Source organism: Caretta caretta, chromosome 2 (assembly GCF_965140235.1).
Source record: "Caretta caretta isolate rCarCar2 chromosome 2, rCarCar1.hap1, whole genome shotgun sequence".
Taxonomy (NCBI): domain Eukaryota; kingdom Metazoa; phylum Chordata; order Testudines; family Cheloniidae; genus Caretta; species Caretta caretta.
The window spans coordinates 218,040,783-218,062,303 of record NC_134207.1 but is presented as its reverse complement, the minus strand read 5'-3'; the positions used below and the strand labels follow the sequence as shown (position 1 = coordinate 218,062,303).

The 21,521-nt window shown below is 41.0% G+C and overlaps 1 protein-coding gene and 1 long non-coding RNA gene across 4 annotated transcripts in view; one reads left to right on the top strand and one right to left on the bottom strand.

Moving 5' to 3' along the window:
- LOC125631482 (uncharacterized) overlaps positions 1-21,521 on the top strand; it is a 111,337-nt gene that overhangs the window by 86,487 nt on the left and 3,329 nt on the right. The window lies entirely within an intron of this gene.
- Positions 5,350-21,521, bottom strand: part of THSD7A (thrombospondin type 1 domain containing 7A) — a 522,439-nt gene continuing 506,267 nt past the window's right edge. Inside the window, exons 26-30 of the mRNA XM_075125837.1 lie at positions 18,782-18,877; positions 15,009-15,091; positions 14,392-14,602; positions 10,771-10,858; positions 5,350-9,096 (exon numbers count right to left, since the gene is read on the bottom strand). Of these exons, the coding sequence (XP_074981938.1) occupies positions 9,012-9,096; positions 10,771-10,858; positions 14,392-14,602; positions 15,009-15,091; positions 18,782-18,877 (563 nt within the window). The 3' untranslated portion in view covers positions 5,350-9,011. The remainder of the gene's footprint in view (positions 9,097-10,770; positions 10,859-14,391; positions 14,603-15,008; positions 15,092-18,781; positions 18,878-21,521) is intronic.

Below are 21,521 nucleotides of genomic sequence, written 5' to 3'. Positions count from 1 at the left end.
GGAAGGCTGTCAACATGGAAATATGGGTCTTTCATGTCGAGGGCTGCAAGCCATGCCCTGGGGGGAGGAAGGGAAGGATGAAAGTGAGCATCACCATACAGAACTTGGTCTTTCTGATGAAGAAAAGCAGAGTAGCAGTAAGAGTAAGAAGAGATCAAGGATTTGGCAGAGGCCCCCGTCCTTCTTTGGGATGAGAAAGTATAGGCAGTAGAAGCCCCTGTCAATGATAGCACCCTTCCCGAGGAGGGTGTCTGCCTCATGTTGAAGAAGGGTGTCATGGGTAGGGCTTCCCAGAGAGAGCTGGTGGGAGTCCTGGTGAGATGGGAAAGGGAGGAATTCTATCGAGTAGCCATGTTGTACAATGTCTAATTCCCAGTGATCAATAGTGATCTTGCCCCAATGGTGGGTAAATAGGGCAAGATGGGCCCAAATGTGTCACAGGGGGCCACAGACCATGACATGGGGGGAGGGGGTGTTGCAGCTCTTGATTATTGCATCAAAATTGGGCCTTCTGCTCGTGGCAAACACGGCAGTGGCTGATGGCCATGGGTGCTGGGATTGGGGGTATCAGTGGGCTGGCTCCTAGTAGGTGGGGGTGTGGCTGGAACTGTGGCTTTGGTTGGCATCTATTTTCATGGAGAACAGTTTGTCCTCATCGAAGAGGAGGTCTTGGGTGGTAGATTGGACCTCTCTAGGAAATTTGGATGACTGGAGCCCCACTTCATCTCTCATCGCTACCCCCACGGCCAGAGAGTGGGAGGACCTGTCCTCCTCATCTACCACAGCCTGGAGGCAGCCCTCATCCAGCAGGGCCTCGAACCACTGGTGCTTGTCCTGTGGGACATCCTTCAAGAGCTCTGCCAGCTTGGCATAATTGTTAAAATCATATTTCGCCAGCACAGCTAGATAATTGGAGGTGTGCAGACGAAAAGAATTTGGGGCCTATGAGGTGGGGCCACCTTATCTGGGAGGACAAGTGGAAGTGGAGGAGTGGTGGTGTGCCCATTACATGGCCGTGTGCATGACCAGCGAAGGCGAGGGGTGTATTGGAGGGAGTGGGAGAACAGAAAGTCAGCCTCCTTTGCCAGCATGAATTACCTGCATTCCACCCTCTTGGACGTAGGGGTATAGGATGCCAGTGTGTGCCACACTGCTTGTGTGGGTGCAGAATGGTCTTGTGAACAGGCAGAGCTATATGTGTCGGTCCTGAGGTTGGAGAATGTGCAGTGACTGGTCAGGTTAGTCCTGGACCTCCTCCAGGGGAATGCCCAAGTCAAATGCTGTAGCAACTCCTGGGGCTGTTGGAGTGAGAGGGTTCATGGGATAAGGGCCTCTTCTGGAGAGGAAGAGGCTGCTCTCTGTTCTGGTGGTCTGTTCTGGTGCCGGGTCAAACTTTGGATCCTCCTTGGGTCTGAGGCAATCTGTGCTGGCAGAAGGACGGGGTGGGCTCATATGAGGCCACAGATGGTGGGTACAGCTGGCGATAAGGGTCCAACACAGGGTAGTGGTGCCATGAGGTGGGATCCTAATGGTACTGTGGGTCCCAAGGACAGAGGTACCGCCCTGGCAGGCCCGGAGCATAGTGCATCAGGAAAGTGGGCACACCCAGGAGTCCACGCTATGCTGGCAGACCAGGGAGGAGGATGGCTCTTCAACTGAGAAGCCCTCAGAGTCTGAAGCAGCCTATGGAAGTGGTGGAGCTGACAGTGCAGGCAGTACCGCGACTGCTGGAGACAGGTCACAACTGAGGAGGAGCGGCTCATCCACTGGTGTAGGTGGCCATGGGGCTGAGAGAAGAGGCAAGGGTGAGTACAGCAGTTTGAGGTAGGGACCAGTGGATCTGTCCGGCCCAGTGTCCAAGGCATATCCTGTTGTCTGCTGAATCCTGCCATGGCTGAGGAGCGTGCACCGGCAGGCTATCATGACCCTCAGTCATCGTGGTGCTGGCGGGTTTCACTTCCGCTTCGCCTTGCTCCTGTCTTAGGGGGTGGCCCTGTGGGGTCATTGTATGACATCTCATGCAACCCAGCCTGGCTTGGGAAAGGAATGTGATGCGTCATGGCAGTCTGCAACAGTCTGCAACTGCTGAGGTGTTCATGAGAGTGCTTGCAGTTCTCTTTGTGCGCCTTCTCATGTCTCAGCGGTGTTGATTGATCTGGGTGTGAAGCTGAGGGCGGAGTGCTCACCACTCATGAGGGCTGGTGCACAATCGGCACTGATTGTCCAGGATCAGACTTTCCACAAGGCTGAAGTGCCTCCACCATGAGGCATGTGTGGAGGTGCAGAAGTCAAGCATCATGGATCCTTGATGGGAAGGACTTGCAGATATCACAATGGACGACAAGGTCTCTACTGTCTAGGCGAGATGCACAACACATGTGCTCTTCACTCACAAAGAATGAGCAAGGGCATGAGGTGCAGTTCTTAAACCCTAGAAGGTGAGGCATAATCCCCTGAAGGGGATGGTGAGGCCCCGTATGCGGCTACTATATAACTAACTTCTTTACAGAAGTAAGAAGCAGCAACAGAACTATCTATCTACAACGGATTGTCATTCTCGTAGCGGCTATGAGCCTGAAGAGAGGATTCCGACTCCGACCATGAAGTAAGAGGGAACTGAGGGCATGTCGCTTCCCATGGCCTCTTAATACCTTCCATGGAGCATGTGGTGACATAAAATGCCGTGCGGGTCAACGGACACTGCTGCTGAAAAACTTCCAGCTCCGGTGCATGGTGTGCATGCGCACCCGCATTTGGAATACAAATAGGGACCCTCGCTTGAAGAATAACTGGTGTTTCAACATTTCAGAAAGAAATATTTGCTAAGTATCACATTTTGAATATCAGGTAGTCCTTCTGAGAGTGGCACTGCAGCAAAGGGCTCTTGTACCAGTAATGGTAAGCTCAGATTCATTCACCAGTGTATCTGATTGAGAACCAAAGAAAGGAATCATCCCAAAGGTCCCTTATTTGCCTTGAAATCACCTAGCTGCTACAAAATATGAAATGACCTGCAATTTCTATGAGAAAATTTCTGATTGGCTGATTGGAGAAGGCTCTGCAGACAAACAGGACTACAGTCATTGCTTGAGCAAGGAGTCTGCCAAAAAGACAATAAAGCAAGGTGTTTGCAAAAGGACAGTTAGGTTAGATACTTCTCCTAATATCAACTTGGTTATGGTCTTTTGGCTTGTGAGGACAAAAAAAGATTTTCCAAAGCATGTGTATTGCATCTGTAAATGGTTTTGGAGGGATATTTTAGGTATTGTTAATTTTCTGGGCATTGTGACTGTTGCTATTAAGAAGAAAAAAACAGAGAAAGTTCTGATGATGAGGAGAGAGTTAAAATAAGGACCAGGAGGGTTGCAACAACGAGGTGAGGGGACCATAGACTTATCTGCAGAGCTCTCATAGGAAGCAAAAAAGTCCTTTAAAGGAGAAAAAAGCTTCAGAATGATTGTGTAGGTTCTTTTCTAATGCATCCCCAGCATAATATCGCCTACAAAATATACTGATTTATGTTTATAATCAAACCTGCTCTTACCTGCATGGTCTTTCAAAGGAAATCTTCTTCAGGATCATTATGTACCTTGGTTTCAAACTGAATTACAAGTTACAGTGTTGCTTACAAATTCAGATGGAGTAAGTAGCTTCCTATCTATGAAATGCATTAACACGTCTTTGGGCTTGTCTATGTGGTGCATTAGTCTGCAGAGGGATGTAAAATTTAGTGCACACTAACTGGCCTGTGTGGACCCTGTTGCTGCACACTAAAAGTTCCTCAGTGCACATAAGTATCATTTTGTTTCAAACAGTACTACATTAAAGTGCACTAAGGAACGTTTACTGGGCACTCCAGTCGGGTTAACACAGGCCAGTTAGTGTGCACGAGAATGTACACACCTTTAATGCAAACTAATGCACTGTGTGTCATGGTTGTTTCACCAGTTGTTTAAAGTGGAGGCATGTTAGAACACTGAAAATGGGAGCACAGCTCTTTCTACTATGAACAGAATACACACTGAGGAATAGTGTCAGTGCAACATTATGGCAATTTTATTAAATAAAAAAATATGCTGGGTTTATTATTTTATAGAGTATGTAGTGTAGCTAGCAACACATCCTGGTTTTGACAAATCCTATGTATGTACAGGACTGAATTTTAAAAAATGGTCTTTGATTTTCAAAACTATTTCACTGCAATTTGAAACTAAGCAGACAGACACCAGAGAGGGATTATCTAAAGTTCAGTGAGGGCCTAACTCAACTCCCATTGAAGTTTTACCAAGTTTTTACTCCTCCATGCAAGCATTTTTTTAAAGCCCTTTTAAAAAGTAGGTCTGTAATGCTGGAGGCAGGTATATTCTGAACCGGTGTTTAAAAATATACCTCAGAAATGGTCATTAAAAAAAATTTGAACTTTTTTGAGGAACATACAGACAGTCTCCAGAAAACTTCAATCTCTCTTCTTCCCAGCAAATCCACTACAGATTTCTAGGGTTTAGAAAAGACTGGGATTATTTTGGCCATCATGCATTCATCAACCACTCTGCACATGACAAAGTAATCCATTATGTTGTGGGGTTGTTTTTTTGGTCCTTTACACAACATAGTGCCAGATCCAGTGAAATCAATGGGAGTCTTTTAGTGGAAGTTGGATCCACCCCAATATTTTTATAAATGACTTTTCCATTGATACTTCTTTTGACCAATCAAGTTTTGAGATCAGGAGAGGAGCAGCAGAATTTGAAATTATAATATAAACTATCTATTCATACTCAGAGTATGTCTACACTACCCGCCGGCTCGGCGGTCAGCGATCGATCCAGCGGGGATAGATTTATCGTGTCTAGTCTAGACGCGATAAATCGACCCTCCAAGTGCTCTCCTGTCGACTCCTGTACTGCACCACTGAGAGAGGCACAGGCGGAGTCGACAGGGGAGTGGCAGCAGCCAACTCGCCATGGTGAAGACACCATGGTAAGTCGATCTAAGTACGTTGACTTCAGCTACGTTATTCATGTGGCTGAAGTTGCATAACTTAGATCGATTCCCACCCCCTTCCCCCGTCGCTAGTGTAGACCAGGGCTCAGAGAAGTCCTGACACTCCAGTTCTTTCTTGAGTTATTGCACAGTTTTGCCTAAGTAAGGACTGCAGGAATGGGCCTAGATGTCTGATTTTGTGAGGGTAAACAATTTCTTCTCTTTTTTTTTTTAAAGGAATAGCTTTGCAGTTTACTCTCAAGTAAAAAATAATATTTCAAAGATGGCAATATTTTAGGGATATGGACTTTTATTAGCATCTCCCTCCACCATAGCCAAAATCATTTAATAACAGACACGTGAAAATGATTGTGTTTAAATTTATTGTCAGCAATACATCAGTTACGTAAAAATAACCCATATGAAAATGTAAGTCTTGTTACATTTTCACACGCCATCTATATTAACTGAATAAAGCTTAGTGACAATATACACAAATTTGCAGTAGTTGTACGTAAACATTTTGTGCATTAAAAAAGAATATACATAATTTAAAAAATAAAAATGCATTACACAATTTACAAATTAACATTAACCAAAAAAAAGTAAACATTCCTCAGACAGCTGCCTCCTTATTCTACAAAATAAATATTCAAGTAAATTAAGTTAGGCAAAATAAAACTCTTAACTTTGGGTGAGCACGATTTACATAAAGGTAAAAGACAGATTTCAGTTTCATCCAAGGTATATTTTACAGTGATTTATACAGAGTATTTAAGTGGGTCTTTCAGATTGTTAAAATGGACTTTATTACACTTTGGTGGCAGAAAGGGAATTTTAAAATGGGTGCATTATAGCAAACATACAGAATCTTGTGCAGTATCAGCAAAGCTTTGAAAAGAAAGTGCTCCAGGACTCAAAGCAGACACAGTAATCTAGAAACTACAGATTTTTTAAAGGAAATTACAAACCACCACACCAACAAGAAAATATCTACTCAGCTATTTTCTGAATGGCTTAGAGACACTTGATCACTGGAAACATTACTTTCACACACTAACAAACTACAGTAGTGGCTGCTTTAGGCACTGGACTTGTAGAAGCACTCTGGTTTTTAAAGCAAATTACTCTTCATTCTTTATGAAACTTGCGGGGTTTTTTTGTTTTTTGGTTTTTTTAACTGTTTCATACTTACAGGGCTTGACCACCTTTTGTAACTTTTAGATTTACAGACTTACAACTCTCCTCATATCCTAAAAATCTTTTTAAAGAATGCCTTTCTTCATAAAGAAAGAATAGGCTATTCTGGCTCCAGTTTTACAAAACACAGAATTTAATACAATTGCAGATCTGTACCAGCTCTTGATTTTCTTTTCTCATGAAATACTTGTATGGATTGTAAAAGCCAAACACCCATTCTTTGTCTGCATTTTAGCAATAGTAATTTTATATGGGGAACAACAGATGATAGCAAAGCTTTAATTGGAAGTAAATTGTGAAATTTTGGGTGTTCAGGTTCACACAGGCTTCATGGTGAGCGCTACAGCGGAGCTCCTGCTAAAAGACTAGCCAGTGTAATTAACAGTGGTAACTTCTTGCCAATTTAAGAACCATCCTCACTTATCCGCACGGACAGAGATGTTCGCCCGAAACAATTCAACACCCAGAAATGAGCTTCCAAAGGTAATTAATTCATCCATGACCAAGTTTCAACGTCATATTTTTAAAGTTTTATTTGCAATTTGATAACTTTCCCACCGTTCATTTTTTTTGTCTGTCTGATAAAGTAAGAACTAACTTTTTATTGTTTCTCACTGAAACACTTCAAAGAACTTAACTTTGTACATAATTTTTTTTTTTTGCCCTCAGTCTGTATGAAATGATATAAGATTAAAGCCTCAATCTTGCAACTTGTTGTATGTAAGTGAACTGCTGCCACAGCAAGGAGCCATATAGAGTTCTGTGGAGTGTTGGGCTGGTCTGGCAGTCCGCCAACAAGTTGCAGGATTGGGGTGTAAGGTGTGAAATGGAACCTGAACAAATGCCTATTGCTAATTGACACACACATTTGTTCTTCTCTTCTTATCTATGCATTAGGAAAAGATCAATATCATAGTGTGATATCAAAACACTGGTATTACCATATTCTACTTTTGATTTTTGAACAAAACACACTGATTTCAATGACAATTTGACATGGAATCAGGACTCATGCCGCCCAGTGATTTCAGTGGATACATGAGCCAGCCCAAAGTTGGCAAAGTGTATAGTTTTACTGGCTGTACAAAAACTGGTGCTTGGGAATGGTGCACAGGAATGGTGGAGGTTAGTAAAAGACCTGAGACACTAATACTGAACTTTACACAACAAGTTTTTTGAAAGGTTTTGTGATAAAGTCTTGTCATTATATTGCTTGGTAATAGCACAGTCATTTTTCTTTTTCTTTTAGGCGACATTTCTAGAAGCCATTCTGGTAGAGTAAGCCCTCTCAGGTCATGAGTCATGTCTGTGACAGGTGTAGATACAATGGTAGCACAACATGCTTGAAAAGCTATAGGGATGGACGAGGTTAACATGTAAAGAAAGGAGTGGCAATGAACTGTTATACTACCAGAGTTAAGAAAAAGTTATCTGACTGTTTAGTGAGGCAAATATTTTGATATCCTTCTTTAACCAGTACTTTTAAGACTTTAGCTGAATGATTAAAGGTAAAGATTACATCCAGTTATCCTAACTAAAGGGAAAGTTTTACATTGGCAGCTACAATGGCAATTATTTTGCTTGGGAGAGGAAAAATACGCAACAAACTTTCTTCATTTAGCTGAACAAATAATCAGAATATTTCACTCAAGATGAGAGGGCAACCACTTTTCTTTCTTTTTTTTTAAACAAAGTTAACAAATATAAAAAATCTAGTCATAAACAGCCTTCAAAGTACAATTAGAAACCAACTGGAGAATCTACATTTGTATAAGTAGATGGGCAAGAAACTAGACACTTATATTACTGCCACGATATAGACTACAAAATGGCTGCTGTGATGAGAAACAGTGTATACAGTACATGTATTAGCTGATTCCATCCAGTCACAGTCCAAGCTGAACTCTACTCTCTTCAGGATTCAAGAACTGAAATGCCTGCTTGACGCTCCTGGCACAAGATGCATCATCATTCTTTTTGAAAAGAGGCAGTTTCTATGGCAATACTAGTTAAGTGCATATCATGCTGCACTAATATAGTGCAAAAATTTGCCTAACATGTAGCAAAAAAGATGCAGGCAACAGTTTGAGAGTTAGAGAAAGTAGAAACATATTGTAACATTTACACCAGGTATTCATTTTTCCAGACAGTAACCACTATAAAATACTGAATCTGAGGATGTTTCCTTCCTAGATACTTGTGTATATGAAGCTTTGATACTTTGGAGTGATAATAGAACAGTCTTGCAAGAGAATCTTTGCTCTCTGAAATGCAGGTTAACACAAGCTACACAATTTCCAAGATGCTGAACTTGTTCAATCTTCTCAGTTAACAGCTTATTAAGCACTAAAATGCTCTTTAACAAGTATATAATTTGACAGAATAATACATATGCTTCAACTGAGTATATATGTTATGTTTGAATATAAAGAGTTATAGACAGCTTGGTACAAACTCTTCATGCTCAGTGATTATACATGGTTAATTGTGAAGGTAAGTCTGGCGTCAGGGTTCTCAACTGTGAATATTAAATGAGCCACAGTGGTCTGGAGACTGAGGTGGTTTTGACAGTTTCAAAAAAACACATTAATGTTTCCAATCTGCCAGAATTCTCTGTGCTCATGGCTTAGAATAAAGCAATAATGCCTTGAATATCCATGGGCATTATGAAAGCCATTCTTCTTTGTTTTATGGTGCAGTTCTTAAAAAACAAAACAAAAACAAAAACCGCCTAAAATCCTCTCTGTAGCATGCCCCTGTGCCTTTGGACACCCTCTGATTTCAACACAGTAATGTAGAATCCAGTTGCTGCAGTGGAAAGTTATATTTTACATATCTGCATCTCCATCATAAGCCAGTGTTAAAGGTTTCAGCCGATTGTTCTGCCTTCTCTGGGGTTTCTTTGGCTTTTTGCTGAAACAATTAATAAAGTTATTAGAAAATAAATTCAGCTTTAAAAATGAACCTCTCTCTGTAAATGAAAATCTAACGTGGTATAGTAATTATTTATAAACTGGATGGATTGTTTGTCGGTAAAATCTAAGTGTATAAATCCTCAATTTCAGCTGAAATAACTCCTTAAACATCCAAAAGTCACAGTCTCTTTAAATACCAATTTTTCAGTGAGAGGCAGAGTATTTGAATTGAGATTCGATTTTGGTTCTGATATACGACTGTACCAAAACATGAATGTGGTGGGAAGTTTTGCTTTCTGTGCAATGTGTTGGCTGCATCAAAACCACAACCAGGCTCCCTCCAGTTGTAGATGTGATCTGGAACCTAAATATTTTAATCTCCCCTGAAATTTTAAGGGGTTCAGATTAGAGGTTCTGGCCCATCGCTGGTGGTATTCTTTCATCATTAACTTGATGATCTGAATAGGGTGCCTGAAATTAATCATTTACATCACATTATTGAGTTAAACACCTATTGCTGTGGCACACTATCTTCAACAAGAACTTTTTGACTAGTGCATCTTGGTACGTCCTCCAAAATACATATACTTGCAGCAGCGAATAGATTAATTCTAAATGGTATCATCAGACGGGAAATGCCTATACTGAATGGATACCGACTCTCTAGTTATCTTTAATTCAGTAGTGTTTTAAATCTACTTGGCACAGGTGTAAATATCTAAAATGCACAAACAAAACATACTTGATTCTCCGGAACTGGTAATATTAGATTAATATACGTAAATCCTAATTGTTAGCTTCACTTGGGGCAGGGCATGAAGATATATTTAAACCACTCTAGTACCACTCCATCCCAGCTCTGAAGTTCAATTTGGAGTTGCCTGAGGGCTATGCAAAGTTGCTTCATCTACCTATGTCCCCAAAAGGAGCAATTTCAGTGGTTAGGAATTGTTTGTGTTCCAGCCAAACACACGTTTCCCTGGCCATGTCACCTTCACCACCAGTGGGATTGCACAGAAGCTGCTATATTGGTCCTAACCAAACCCAGTGATTCCCCTACTGCAGAAATCCTCAGGTAACTAGATTTGCACTAGTCTTGGCACAAAGTAACCACAGAGGCTAAGATCTGGCCCACAGCATGTAGAATACATGTACAGACACATTATACCTCAGGCTCCTGATAAGTTGCTATGTCAATATTTGGTCACAAAATTTGGGCACCCCGATATACCTCTTGGACCATTCATAGGGAACAAACATTAAATTAGCCTTACCTGGCCACTTTTTTTTGGGGGGTGGAGGGTTGTTACACCTCCAAAAACACAGCTCCTGGGGTATTATTCTGGGTGATAATACAGTAATACTTAATGGAGACAAACTGAAAGGCAGTTGCATTGGAGACATTAAATGCACACAACTACTAAAGACATCTTTAATGTGGCTCATATTTCTAAAACAATATTTTTCAGGCCTCAAGAAAGTTGTTAATCCACTGAAAAAGTATACAGAAGTAGCAACTGCCAGTAAGCTTATTTTGGGCAAAAGCATATGCACACCAAACTCTGACGACTGTATACTCGATGTAGTTCCCAAAGCTGAATCTGATTCAGTGAAATGCTCAATACACAGTCCATATTCCACTTGTTCATTTAGGAATAATTAAAGAACTCACCAGGCTAGATAGATCATAGAAACAATAAAGATGAGTAAAACAAATGCACCAGCAGCTACGCCATAAACCCAGGTCTTCAGCTTCCCATCTAAAAGGAATTAATGTTAGTCATTAGTTTACAGGTTAGTCTTGTTGCATTGCAGGTTTGAATAGCAATAATTATTGTCTGCACAAGCAGCATTGAAGCCTAATATGTACAGGTGTTATTAGATTACTCAGTTACAGGTTTGGTTAAAAACACTCTCAAGATGACAAGGCTGAACATTAAAGCAGTTTTGGTTTGATTTACGAGGGAGCACTGCCAGTTGTGAGCAGGCCAGCCACCCAAAAAGCCCACAGTCTTGTTTGCAGTCATGCTGTACTTTTCAATAGGCTGCCTGCTTATCAGGACAGAGCAGGTGGACATGGGAGAAACTAGGTGATGTGAACCTACTCAACTGCGATCACAGACAAACTACCACCCTGTATTAGTTGGTAAGGGGTAATCCTGGAGAGTGAGTGTGATTTTAAGTGTTGTACTCCTCACTCAGGAGAAATGGAAAACACTTTTTAAGTGCAACTTTTATTTTGGCAAAATAATCTATATGTTCTCATTTTCACATGATTTTTTCTCTTTTTAGATAGCTTTAGTGACCAGTCTAGTGTCTGATATACTCCTTATTTTGTCTTGAGTACAACAGTTCTCCTTGCTGCACACCTAGACAATGATCTTCTGCTTCCTTCCTTTTTAATTGCATTGTTGGAACATCTTCCTTCTCCCCACCCCTCCAAACTTATTGTTGGCCTGTAGTCTAAACAAAAGTAGAATTACAGTCTGCTGTTATCAAGGATCTTATATCTCCACAGCTCGGTTTTAAATGCCTGTAGTTACAAGACATATCACCTCCTATTTTCCCCTGATGTCAGACAGGCTCTAACAGACCCAACTGAACACCCTACTCTTCGGTGGAGAAAGTGGGAAAAAGCTGCTCTAACTCTCTGGTGGGTTTTGGCTGAATGCTCTGAAAAATCCTTTCATAATCTGTGGTTCCCTGCTGTAGATCGGAAGTGTTCATAATGCACTGTCCCTATTTGACTTTGGGGAAACTTTGCAACTCCTGAAATATGAAGATGGAAGCTAACCCGGCAAAGATTCCGTGACCTGCTGAGCCCCAAGATGGATTTCAGAAAAGGTCAGAGAGAAGGACTTATTTATTCACATGTCCTTTTTAAAAATAGGTTTGGGTTTGAACTGGTTTGACATTGAACTAGCTCAGAAAAAATACATCCCACCTGCCCCTAAAGCGAATCTAATATTTGAAAACAAATTCTTATGCAGTAGGCTGACTAGAACATATATACCCACGTGAATTTTCTTGTCAATGCACATGTGATACCTCCCAATCACATTTGTGTGAATTATTTTTCACACAAGGGGTCAAATTGTGCCTTGACTATACTATACATCTCCAGTACTGTCAGTAGGATGGTAGAGAGTGTAATATGTGTTAGGGCAAAATATGCCCATGGAGGGTAGAACAAACCATACTCTATTCTTGTGGTGGTGTTTTCAATATTATACCAAGCAAGTACTGGTGAAATTGTGAGCTTCAAGCCAACCCTTTATAGTAGCCATTCTTCTTTGTTTTATGGTGCAGTTCTTAAAAAACAAAACAAAAACAAAAACCTCCTTTATAGTACTTTGATAACTTCGCAGAACCAAAAAGCTATTTCAGTGAAAGTTACAGTGGAGCTTTTAACAGCGTATTAACGATAAATGTATTCACACAGAGTTTGCTTCCTAAACTTCCCAGTAGCTTTCTCTGCTGCTGCACAGGTAGGTACGCAGGTTTTATACTATCTAACAATCCAGGGGCTGGCAGTCATGCAGACTACTTGATTTAGACTAATTAATAGAAAAACATTTTCGCTGGATTAATGTAATGGAGCTAATAACACTTAATAACCTGAAGCAATGAAACAACTGATCCATTAAAGATGGACTGAGGCAGTAGATTTGCCCTGACTTATCCAATATTGGATGTGATAGCAATTCAGATTTCATTATGATTAAAGTGTTCAGTGTCTTCCTTACAGGGTTATTTATATTCAGCAAGGTGGTGGTGGGTTTTGGGGTGGAGGGCGGTAGTGTGGGGCGGGGGGGGATCATTTACAGTTGCCGATGTTTTGTTAATCTACAGCTAAAGCCAAAGTTCAAGTTGTATAATGTTATCTGGAAATTTGCAATAAACTGTCTAATATGATTCTTACAGAACTAGGCAGGGTAATTTTTAGAGATGGGAGTACTGGTTTGGATAAAATAAGAATGATCTAAATGTTCAACCAAAATTAGAACTGAATCAAGTAAACCTGAACCTTATTCAGAATTTAAAACATTGCCTTGCTTTTTACTTTTGCTCCCACCTTCCTGGTTTTCACCAAAAGTGGAATTACTGAAACAACAGAGACTGTTTCTGTACTATTCATGTTTCTCTTGTGGTAACTGGTATTTCCATTTTAGCTGAAATCAGGAAGTACTGAAAATTTTGTAAGATCCTGATCTTACAAGACTTCCAATTCAATTCTTAGACCAAACAGATACAGTTGAACTAGGGATGAACATCCACGTTTCTAGTTGTTTATTTGAATGGAATTTTCTCTCACTTTGGGGTAATAATAGCTATTAGTTGAGATTTTAGGTCAGGTCAGTTGGAGTGGAGTGGATAGCCACATCAAAGAATTTCACCAGACTTACTTTAGAATTACAGGGAATGAGGTAGCATGTAAGAAATATGAGATACTTGCTTAGGGAAACATGGTGTTTTGATTAAAGTTCTTTTCATGTTGGATCAGTACTTAAAAGTACTGATACTTTGGGGCAGGGATGATATTTTTGTTCTGTTTGTACAGTGCCTAGCACAATGGGGTCTTGGTCCATGACTGGGGCTACTTGGTACTACCACAATACAAACAACAACTATTGTGTAGCTCTACTAACATCAGGCTAGAAACGTAGTTGCATCAGATCAAGACAATCTGTTCATCCAACATGTTTCTATAGATCTCATCACTGGAGCATTTAAGTGGTGATGCAGATACTTCTAGCTGAGATGTTTGAGTTTTATAAGTGTAATAAAACTTCCAGATGAAAACCTGACCTGCTAAAATGTTTACATCTTCTACAAACCACAACCACACCAGTGGTATCAGTGGGGAAAAAAGGCATCCAGGTCCTTGTAGTCTTTAGAGAGTGTTCTGACCTCCTGAGTTATCTCAGTAATATTTTTAACCCCGATTGCTTAATCGGATATCCAGTAAGTGCTGCGAACTGTGACTACTTCCCAGGCTTTTCACAGTATTTTCCCTCTACAGTATTTCCAGTTCTTCTCACTGGAAAATTTCAAACAAGAAGTATCAGGGAAGAAAATTCTATCCCTTCTGTAATATACAGTTTAATTAAATATACTGATGCAGCAGCAGCAGCGAAGGGTGGGGTTACATATGTCTCTTCCTTTTTGTTCAATCCTTGCAGATGACTGCATTCTTAAATAAACGTTTAATGACTTTTGGCATCAGAGCAGCTTAAATGCCAAATGCTGTTGCAGTACTTAGGATCACTAACTGCTCATGTAATGACTTCACCTGGCCCGAAAGGCTGCAGAAACCAGGTCCTTCCTCGTCCTGACTGGTTACTGGATGGCTGGGTGGGGTTCACAGCTCGACTGGTTTTCACATCTCCTTTTTTGTCCTCCATAGTGGGGATCACTACCACAGGGATGAGTGTGCACTCCTCGAGTGTGCCATCAGAGGACATTACTTCAGTGTACCCTTCTTCACAACCACACGTTCTAGTCTGTAGGGAACAAGTGTTTTACACTGTGTAGCAGAAACACAGCTCTCTGAGCGCTTTAAATCATGACAACATTGATGACTGGAAGAGAAGATTGTTTTGATGAGCACTAGCCTGGAGGGCACCTCTGGATGTATTTGTGTGGCATCTCCTATTGAATCAAAGCAGTGCAGTTTACGTATTTAATGGGAAGGATTAATGTTTTGAGGTTGATTTAAAAAATTTAACACTAGTGAGAGCTCTGAAAATGCTTCAATAATCTTGATTCTATTGTGCAAAATATCTTGAAAACTAATGAGGAGCTATGTACTATTTTTCATATATAAAGGCTTTTAGCCTTCACTATTTTTGTGTTGTAGTGTACAGTAAGGGTACTGAAACAATGTTGTTCCAATGCAGTGACACATACCTCGCTACAGTAAGAATGGGATTGACTGCACGGTGGGTTACATGACCTGTCAGCATCTGGTTGGCGCATCACTAAACAGCCCCCTGTAGGATACAAAATCAGATTTTGACACAATAGCACCTCACCCCCACTGAAATTACTGACTTCAGCCATGAAATGGTACTTTCTTGCTTGTGTGAAAATTTTATAAGATCCTGATCTTACAAGACTTCCAATTCAATTCTTAGACCAAACAGATACAGTTGAACTAGGGATGAACACCCAAGTTTCTAGATGTTTATTTGAATGGAATTTTCTCTCACTTTGGGGTAATAATAGCTATAATAATAGAAATAGTACTTTCAAGGAACTTCCTTGCTTGTGTGAATTTAGGATGATACTACTGTACCAAAGCAGGAGGAGGATGGCTTTCTTAGTCCTGCATGAATTCTTGTAGGCAGATTTATTTGTATTGATCTGCACTTTATAAGAAGGTGCTTGACATGCCAAATACTTTTATGTACCTTTTATGGATTGTTCAAGCCACAGTTAATGCTTGTGTGTGTGTTTGGGAGGGGCATTTTGTTTTTCAGGGGGTAATCATGTTCTTGCAGTCATGGCTCTAACTAGTACTTACATGACAGCCATGAGAAACATTATGTAATTTTTGTACAGGGTGCTTTATATGGGGAAAACATTAAAGCTCTTTTTTTCCCTCTGCATATTTTGTTTTTTTTCATTAATTTATCTAAAAGATTTATCTAATTCCTTCTGTCCTGGAAAAGAGGGCAGTGTACCAGTTTAAAATTTTTACATTTAGAGGCCACCCATTGTAACCTGCCTGCACTATGTCCCAAATCTCCCAAAGTAATTACACCCTTATATTGGTGTGAAATGATGATGAAATCCTGTTAAGTGACTATGGTCACTCTCACAGAAGATGCAGTTATATAAAGCCAGGTGTTAACAGGAGGGCGGATGATGAATAAAGGAAACCCTGCCATAAGAAATGTTGCCCATCCATAGGGAATACAACTTTACACTCTGGTGTGTGTACCAGGCACACGCCTGCAAGCACCCATGTAACAAAGTATCAGTCATCCTGACAGCTGCAGAAGAAAAGAGCTGCCTCATCACCCATTTCAATTTGAGTTAATGAATCTGTGAAAACACCATCCTAAATGAACAACAAACAAACAACTATTCAGAACTATATTGTGACAGACTAAATAAAATCTGAGTAAATAAATACAAATGGAAATATAATTTACAATATATATGAATAAAAATAAATTATTTCAGACCCAACCAAACAATATGGCAGCTGCAAAGAAATACAGTACTCTCAGCAACAGGTTGACACTAAGCCACATTCTGTTCTTACAAGAACATATGCAATCCTACTGAAATCAAGGCCGAGGGCAATATCTGTATCTGAGGGCAGAATTGATCTCTTCATGCAGGGGTGGCAAACCTGAGCCTGAGAAGGAGCCAGAATTTACCAATGTACCTTGCCAAAGAGCCACAGTAATACACCAGCTCCCCGCTCCCGCTCTCAGCGCCTCCTGCCCACCAGCAGCCCCGCCGATCAGCGCCTCCCCCTCCCTACCTGCACCTCCTGATCAGCTGTTTTGTGGCATGCAGGAGGCTCGGGGGGAGGAGCGAGGGCACGGCAGGGAGGGGGTGGAGTGGGGGCAGGGCCTGTGGCAGAGCCAGGGGTTGAGCAGTGACCGCCCTCTGGAAAGTTGGCGCCTGTAGCTCCAGCCCTGCAGTCGGTCACTATACAAGGAGCCGCATATTCACTTCTGAAGAGCCACATGTGGTACTGGAGCCACAGGTTGGCCACCCCTGTCTTAATGAGGTCTGTGGATGGTACTGTAAAGCATACCCAACACTGTGAACATATATTTGGTGGGCCTAAAAGTTCCCTATCTGATCCTTAGTCTTCTGTGTTCAATACATAAGAGGCCATCTGAAGAAAGTACTTAAGCATGTCCTGAAGTCCCATTTGTCAACCAGACAAGTGCTTTGGCTCCATCAGGGCCAGAAGCCCATATAAGATTTTAATTAGAGCTGGGTGGAGAAAAGTGACCCAGTTTTGGAGGACTTCTATATTTCCAAATTTGGAACAAAGCTTTCTAACTATAAGGATCATTAAGTATAGGACTAGGTTAGTAAGAGAGGTTATGGAATCCCTGGCAATGGAGGTTCTTAAGAACAGGTTAGACAAACAGCTGTCAGGGATGGTCTTAAGTCCTGCCTCAAAGCAGGGGGATGGCCTAGATGACCTCTCAAGGTCCCTTCTAGCCCTACATTTCTATGATAAAACCCCAAACATTTAGAAAATTTCTGTGAAAGGGAACACAGCCCTGGCCCTGGGGCAGTCCACCCTGGAAGCCCTGGGGCTCCTGACTCCAAGGCAGGCCAGCACGCAGACTACCCACAGTTGTTGACCCACAAGCCTGGGTGCTAAGCAGGTCAGCTGGTAGGAAATCATAATTAGCACCAGAATAAACCAAATCAAAAGAATAAGATGTGTCTCTCCACCCCCCTGCACAAGATTTCATTTACAACTTTACAGCTCCCAAATGGATTCAATTTTACAAAGCACTTTATAAGTATCCAAGGATATTAGCGGATGGCATAAATTAAGGAAAAATGTACATGACCAAATTACTGAGATTAAAAATTGTACGAGCCTAGTAGCTGCTAACACAATTTTGTATGGATTTGTAATATGCATACAGACTGGGTCTGCAATACCCAGTGTGAAGAGGATACATTTTAACATTTTTACAAATGCCAGTTAACACTTACAAAAGAGACTTGATGGCTCCAAAGGATTATTAAGCATTTTGTGGTGACAATACACGGATTAGAGTTCCAATGACATGACAGACAGTAACAGTTACTTCAGAGTCATTCAGATCTGTCATGTCAACAATCCATGGATTAAAGTTCCATTTTTATGCATTCAGTTGATTGATACTGATCATGTGCTTATGAAATCATATAAATAGTTAAAGAAATTAAGACTAAGTAAAGCTTGGAGTCTGATGTACCCACATAAAGAAAACAGACTACATTTTTCTTCAAGTCAGAGACATCAGAACTTTCCTTAATTTACCCTTTTGTACCTGGCTATTACACCACAAATAGCAAAATACACACAGTAATGTTTCTAATATTGCTTTAGCACCTTGGTGCAAAAGAATGAATTAAACTCATGAATTTAACTCACAGGCCTCATCTCAGATTCTTATTATTTTAACATCTTATAGACCATGAAGCTCTCTTTCTCCCTCTGTGCATGCACACATATGTATATATATATTAAACACACACATATATATTGCATGCATACATGCTATACATATTTGTATAAAAATATCTTTGTGTAATAGGGAAACCATTGAAATTTGAAATCCTAAAGCTTGTGGAGAAAAAACATTTTAGAAAAGTAGAATGTAAAATATTCAGGCTGCAGTGAGGACGGCATTATTTTATAGTTACCCTCTAGCAGTAGGTTTTGCATAGTGGCATCAGTCGAGTTTTGGAAAAAGGTCTTTCAAGTACTTCCAGCCATGGAATAATATGATGATTTGAAATAAAACTATGCCCAAATAAAGATCATAAAATAGTAATAATACTGAATTTTTACTCTTTATTGTTATTGGAAAATATAATATCTGATAATTATTTGCAAATCCTTTTACAAGAGCAGCAATGTCTCCACTCCTTTTTATTCTTTCATGGCCTGATTTCTATGTAAGAAAAATAAAAATAATAGTTACCTGTAACATTTAAACCATCTGATCTTTGGCACCATACTGTCCGAGAAGATCCCTTCCATGGGCTAGCCATCCACTTGTATTCGTGACACTGACCATCTGCACGTAAAGCATTGACACTAACAGAAATACTGTACAAAGCCCCGGGAAAATGCAGCGTTACTCAGCATAAACAGACATGTCTACCAGCAGATCAGACATGTAAATAAACCTACAATCCAGGGGAAAAACCCACTGTTTTATAATATGCAAATCTTATTTTTATGAAGTTTTGGAGACAGTTCAAACAAAACAATACATCAAATATGCTTCTGAAACTATTGTAACTTTGTTCTTCTTTCTGTTTGCATATTGAATAGCTCTCTCTATTGCAATAATTATATCTACAGAAGAAGTATCTAGCACTATAAAACTGTATTGGTTCTATTCTTGGATAATTTTTATTAACGCTAATGGGAGTTACATGAGTGCAAAGCAGAAATGGACTACAAACCTATGACTGTGTCCTGATTACTTAGGGCCACCGTATTGTCCTTGAACTGGGTGGACACAACTACTGTTCACTGCCCGCAGCAAGTTCTGCACACTTAGGATATGTCTACATTACAGCTGGAAGGTGTAAATTCCAGGAGTACATTTCTAGGTCGGACAGAGCTAGTGCAGGGATGCCTCCTGGAGCTGACATGTACATCTTCCAGCTCTAGTGTAGCCATGCCCTTAGTGTTTTTAAACACTCCATGCACATTTACTATAAATATTGTGCAAAGAGATTGACCCTTTTTAATCTATAGACCTGACGCTCCTTACATTTGTAAATATCTATGATGATTAACTGAAATAAAGCACTTGTGAGAAATGAGGAAATGACCCTAAGGATAGCTGAGCCCTAGCCTTTGTTTAAAGGAGAGGTCACTGGACTGGAAGTCAGGAGACCTTGTGTGTGAGCTTGGCCAAAAGTTACTTCATCTCTCGGTGCCTCTCTGTTTCCTTTCTCACCCTTTGCCTATTTAGGCTGTGAGCTCTTTGATCCAGGGACTGTCTCTTACAATGTGTATGTACAGTATGTACAATAGGGTCCTATCTTTGGTGGGGCCTTTAGGGACTACTGTAGTAGAAATAGTCTTTAAATTAAATAGCAGCCCACAGTAATTATTTAAGTAGGGAACAAGCCATTATTTCTCTTTTAGATGCAACATCCAGTGGTAAGTAGGTGGAGGGTGGGAGTGACTAGTAGGTGGGTGGGGCATGTGATTTTGCTTGCCCACTAAGGGTGACATATTATTTCTAAACTTGCAGCACCCACTAGTAGTAGTGACAGAAACCAAATAACTATTAGGACTCCATCAGTCATTTCAGGCTCTATCCTTCAATGTGCTCAGCACTCTGGCCCTGAGCCAGCTAAGCTTTTAAGAATGCGATTAACTCTAGCGCTCTCATTTGTACATGTCTATGGAGCGATACAAAGTTGTACTCTTACTCTAATGAAGTTGACAGGTTATTTCTGAAAAAGATGGTTGTATGATTTAGGCACTGGACTGGAACACAGGAGTAGAGCTGGGCCAATAAAGGAAGGATACTTTCCTAAGTTCTTTGAGATGTGTGATTCCTATGGGTATTCACTGTGGGTGCACATGCGCTCCATGCATCCGAGACCAAAAAACTCTTCAACAGCAGTGTCTGTTGGTCTATGCCTTTATCCTTATACCTCCTTGTGCTCTGAACTGAGGGCATAAGGGGCATCATGGACTGACCATCCCTTTAGTCCCTACTCTACTCTACCACAAACAACATGAGGATGTGAGCAGAAGGGAAGGAAGGTGGGTTGTGGAATACCCATAGGGACCACACATCTTGAAGAACTCCAGTTACTCTAAGGTAAGTATCCTCTCTTTGGTCCCTATGGATATTCACTGTGGGTCACTCTCAAGCAGTGCTCATTGAGGATGAGGGTGCAAGGAAGAGTCCTGCACCACAGACCACTGAACCAAAGGAAGCATCCTCTGCAGAAGCCTGAACCAGGGTATAATGTTTAGTGAAAGTGTGAATGGACCCCCCAAGTCACTGCCCTGCAGATCTCCTCGTAGGAATGCCAACAAGGCAGCTTGGACTATGGTTGAATGAATCCTGAAAATCTGACATGGAGGGGCTTCAATAAGTTCATAGCAAAGGAGGACACAATTGGAGAGGTTTGGGAAGAGGTTGCTTTCCTCCCCGTTTTCTCAGCTATGGATATGAAGAACCTCAGAGGATCCCAAAAGGGCCTACTCTGGTGCAAGTAGAAGGCTAGAACCCTGTATACATCCACGGAGTGTCACCGCTTGTCCTTCCTGTTATTATAGGCTTTGGGTAGATGATTAGGCAGGTGATCTGTTTAGTTCAGGTGAAGTTAAGAAGGAACCTTTGTGATGAAATTGGGATGCAACCTCAAGAATGCTTTATGCCTATGAAACACCATGTAAGGAAGATTTGCCATAAAGGACCCAAGCTCACCCACTCTCCCAGTAGAGATTATTGCAGTTAGGAAGGTAAATTTCATAGACAAACATAAGAGGGAGCAAGAGGCGAAGGGCTTGAATGGCAGGTTCACAAGAGCTGATACCACCAAGTTCAGGTCCCAGATAGGAGCAAGTTTTAATAGCGGTGGGAATGTTCTGATAATGCCTTTTAGAAACTTCACTGCTGGGGATAGTGGAAAACCAAGCAGTTATCCACTGGAGGATGAAAGACATTAATAGCTGAAAAA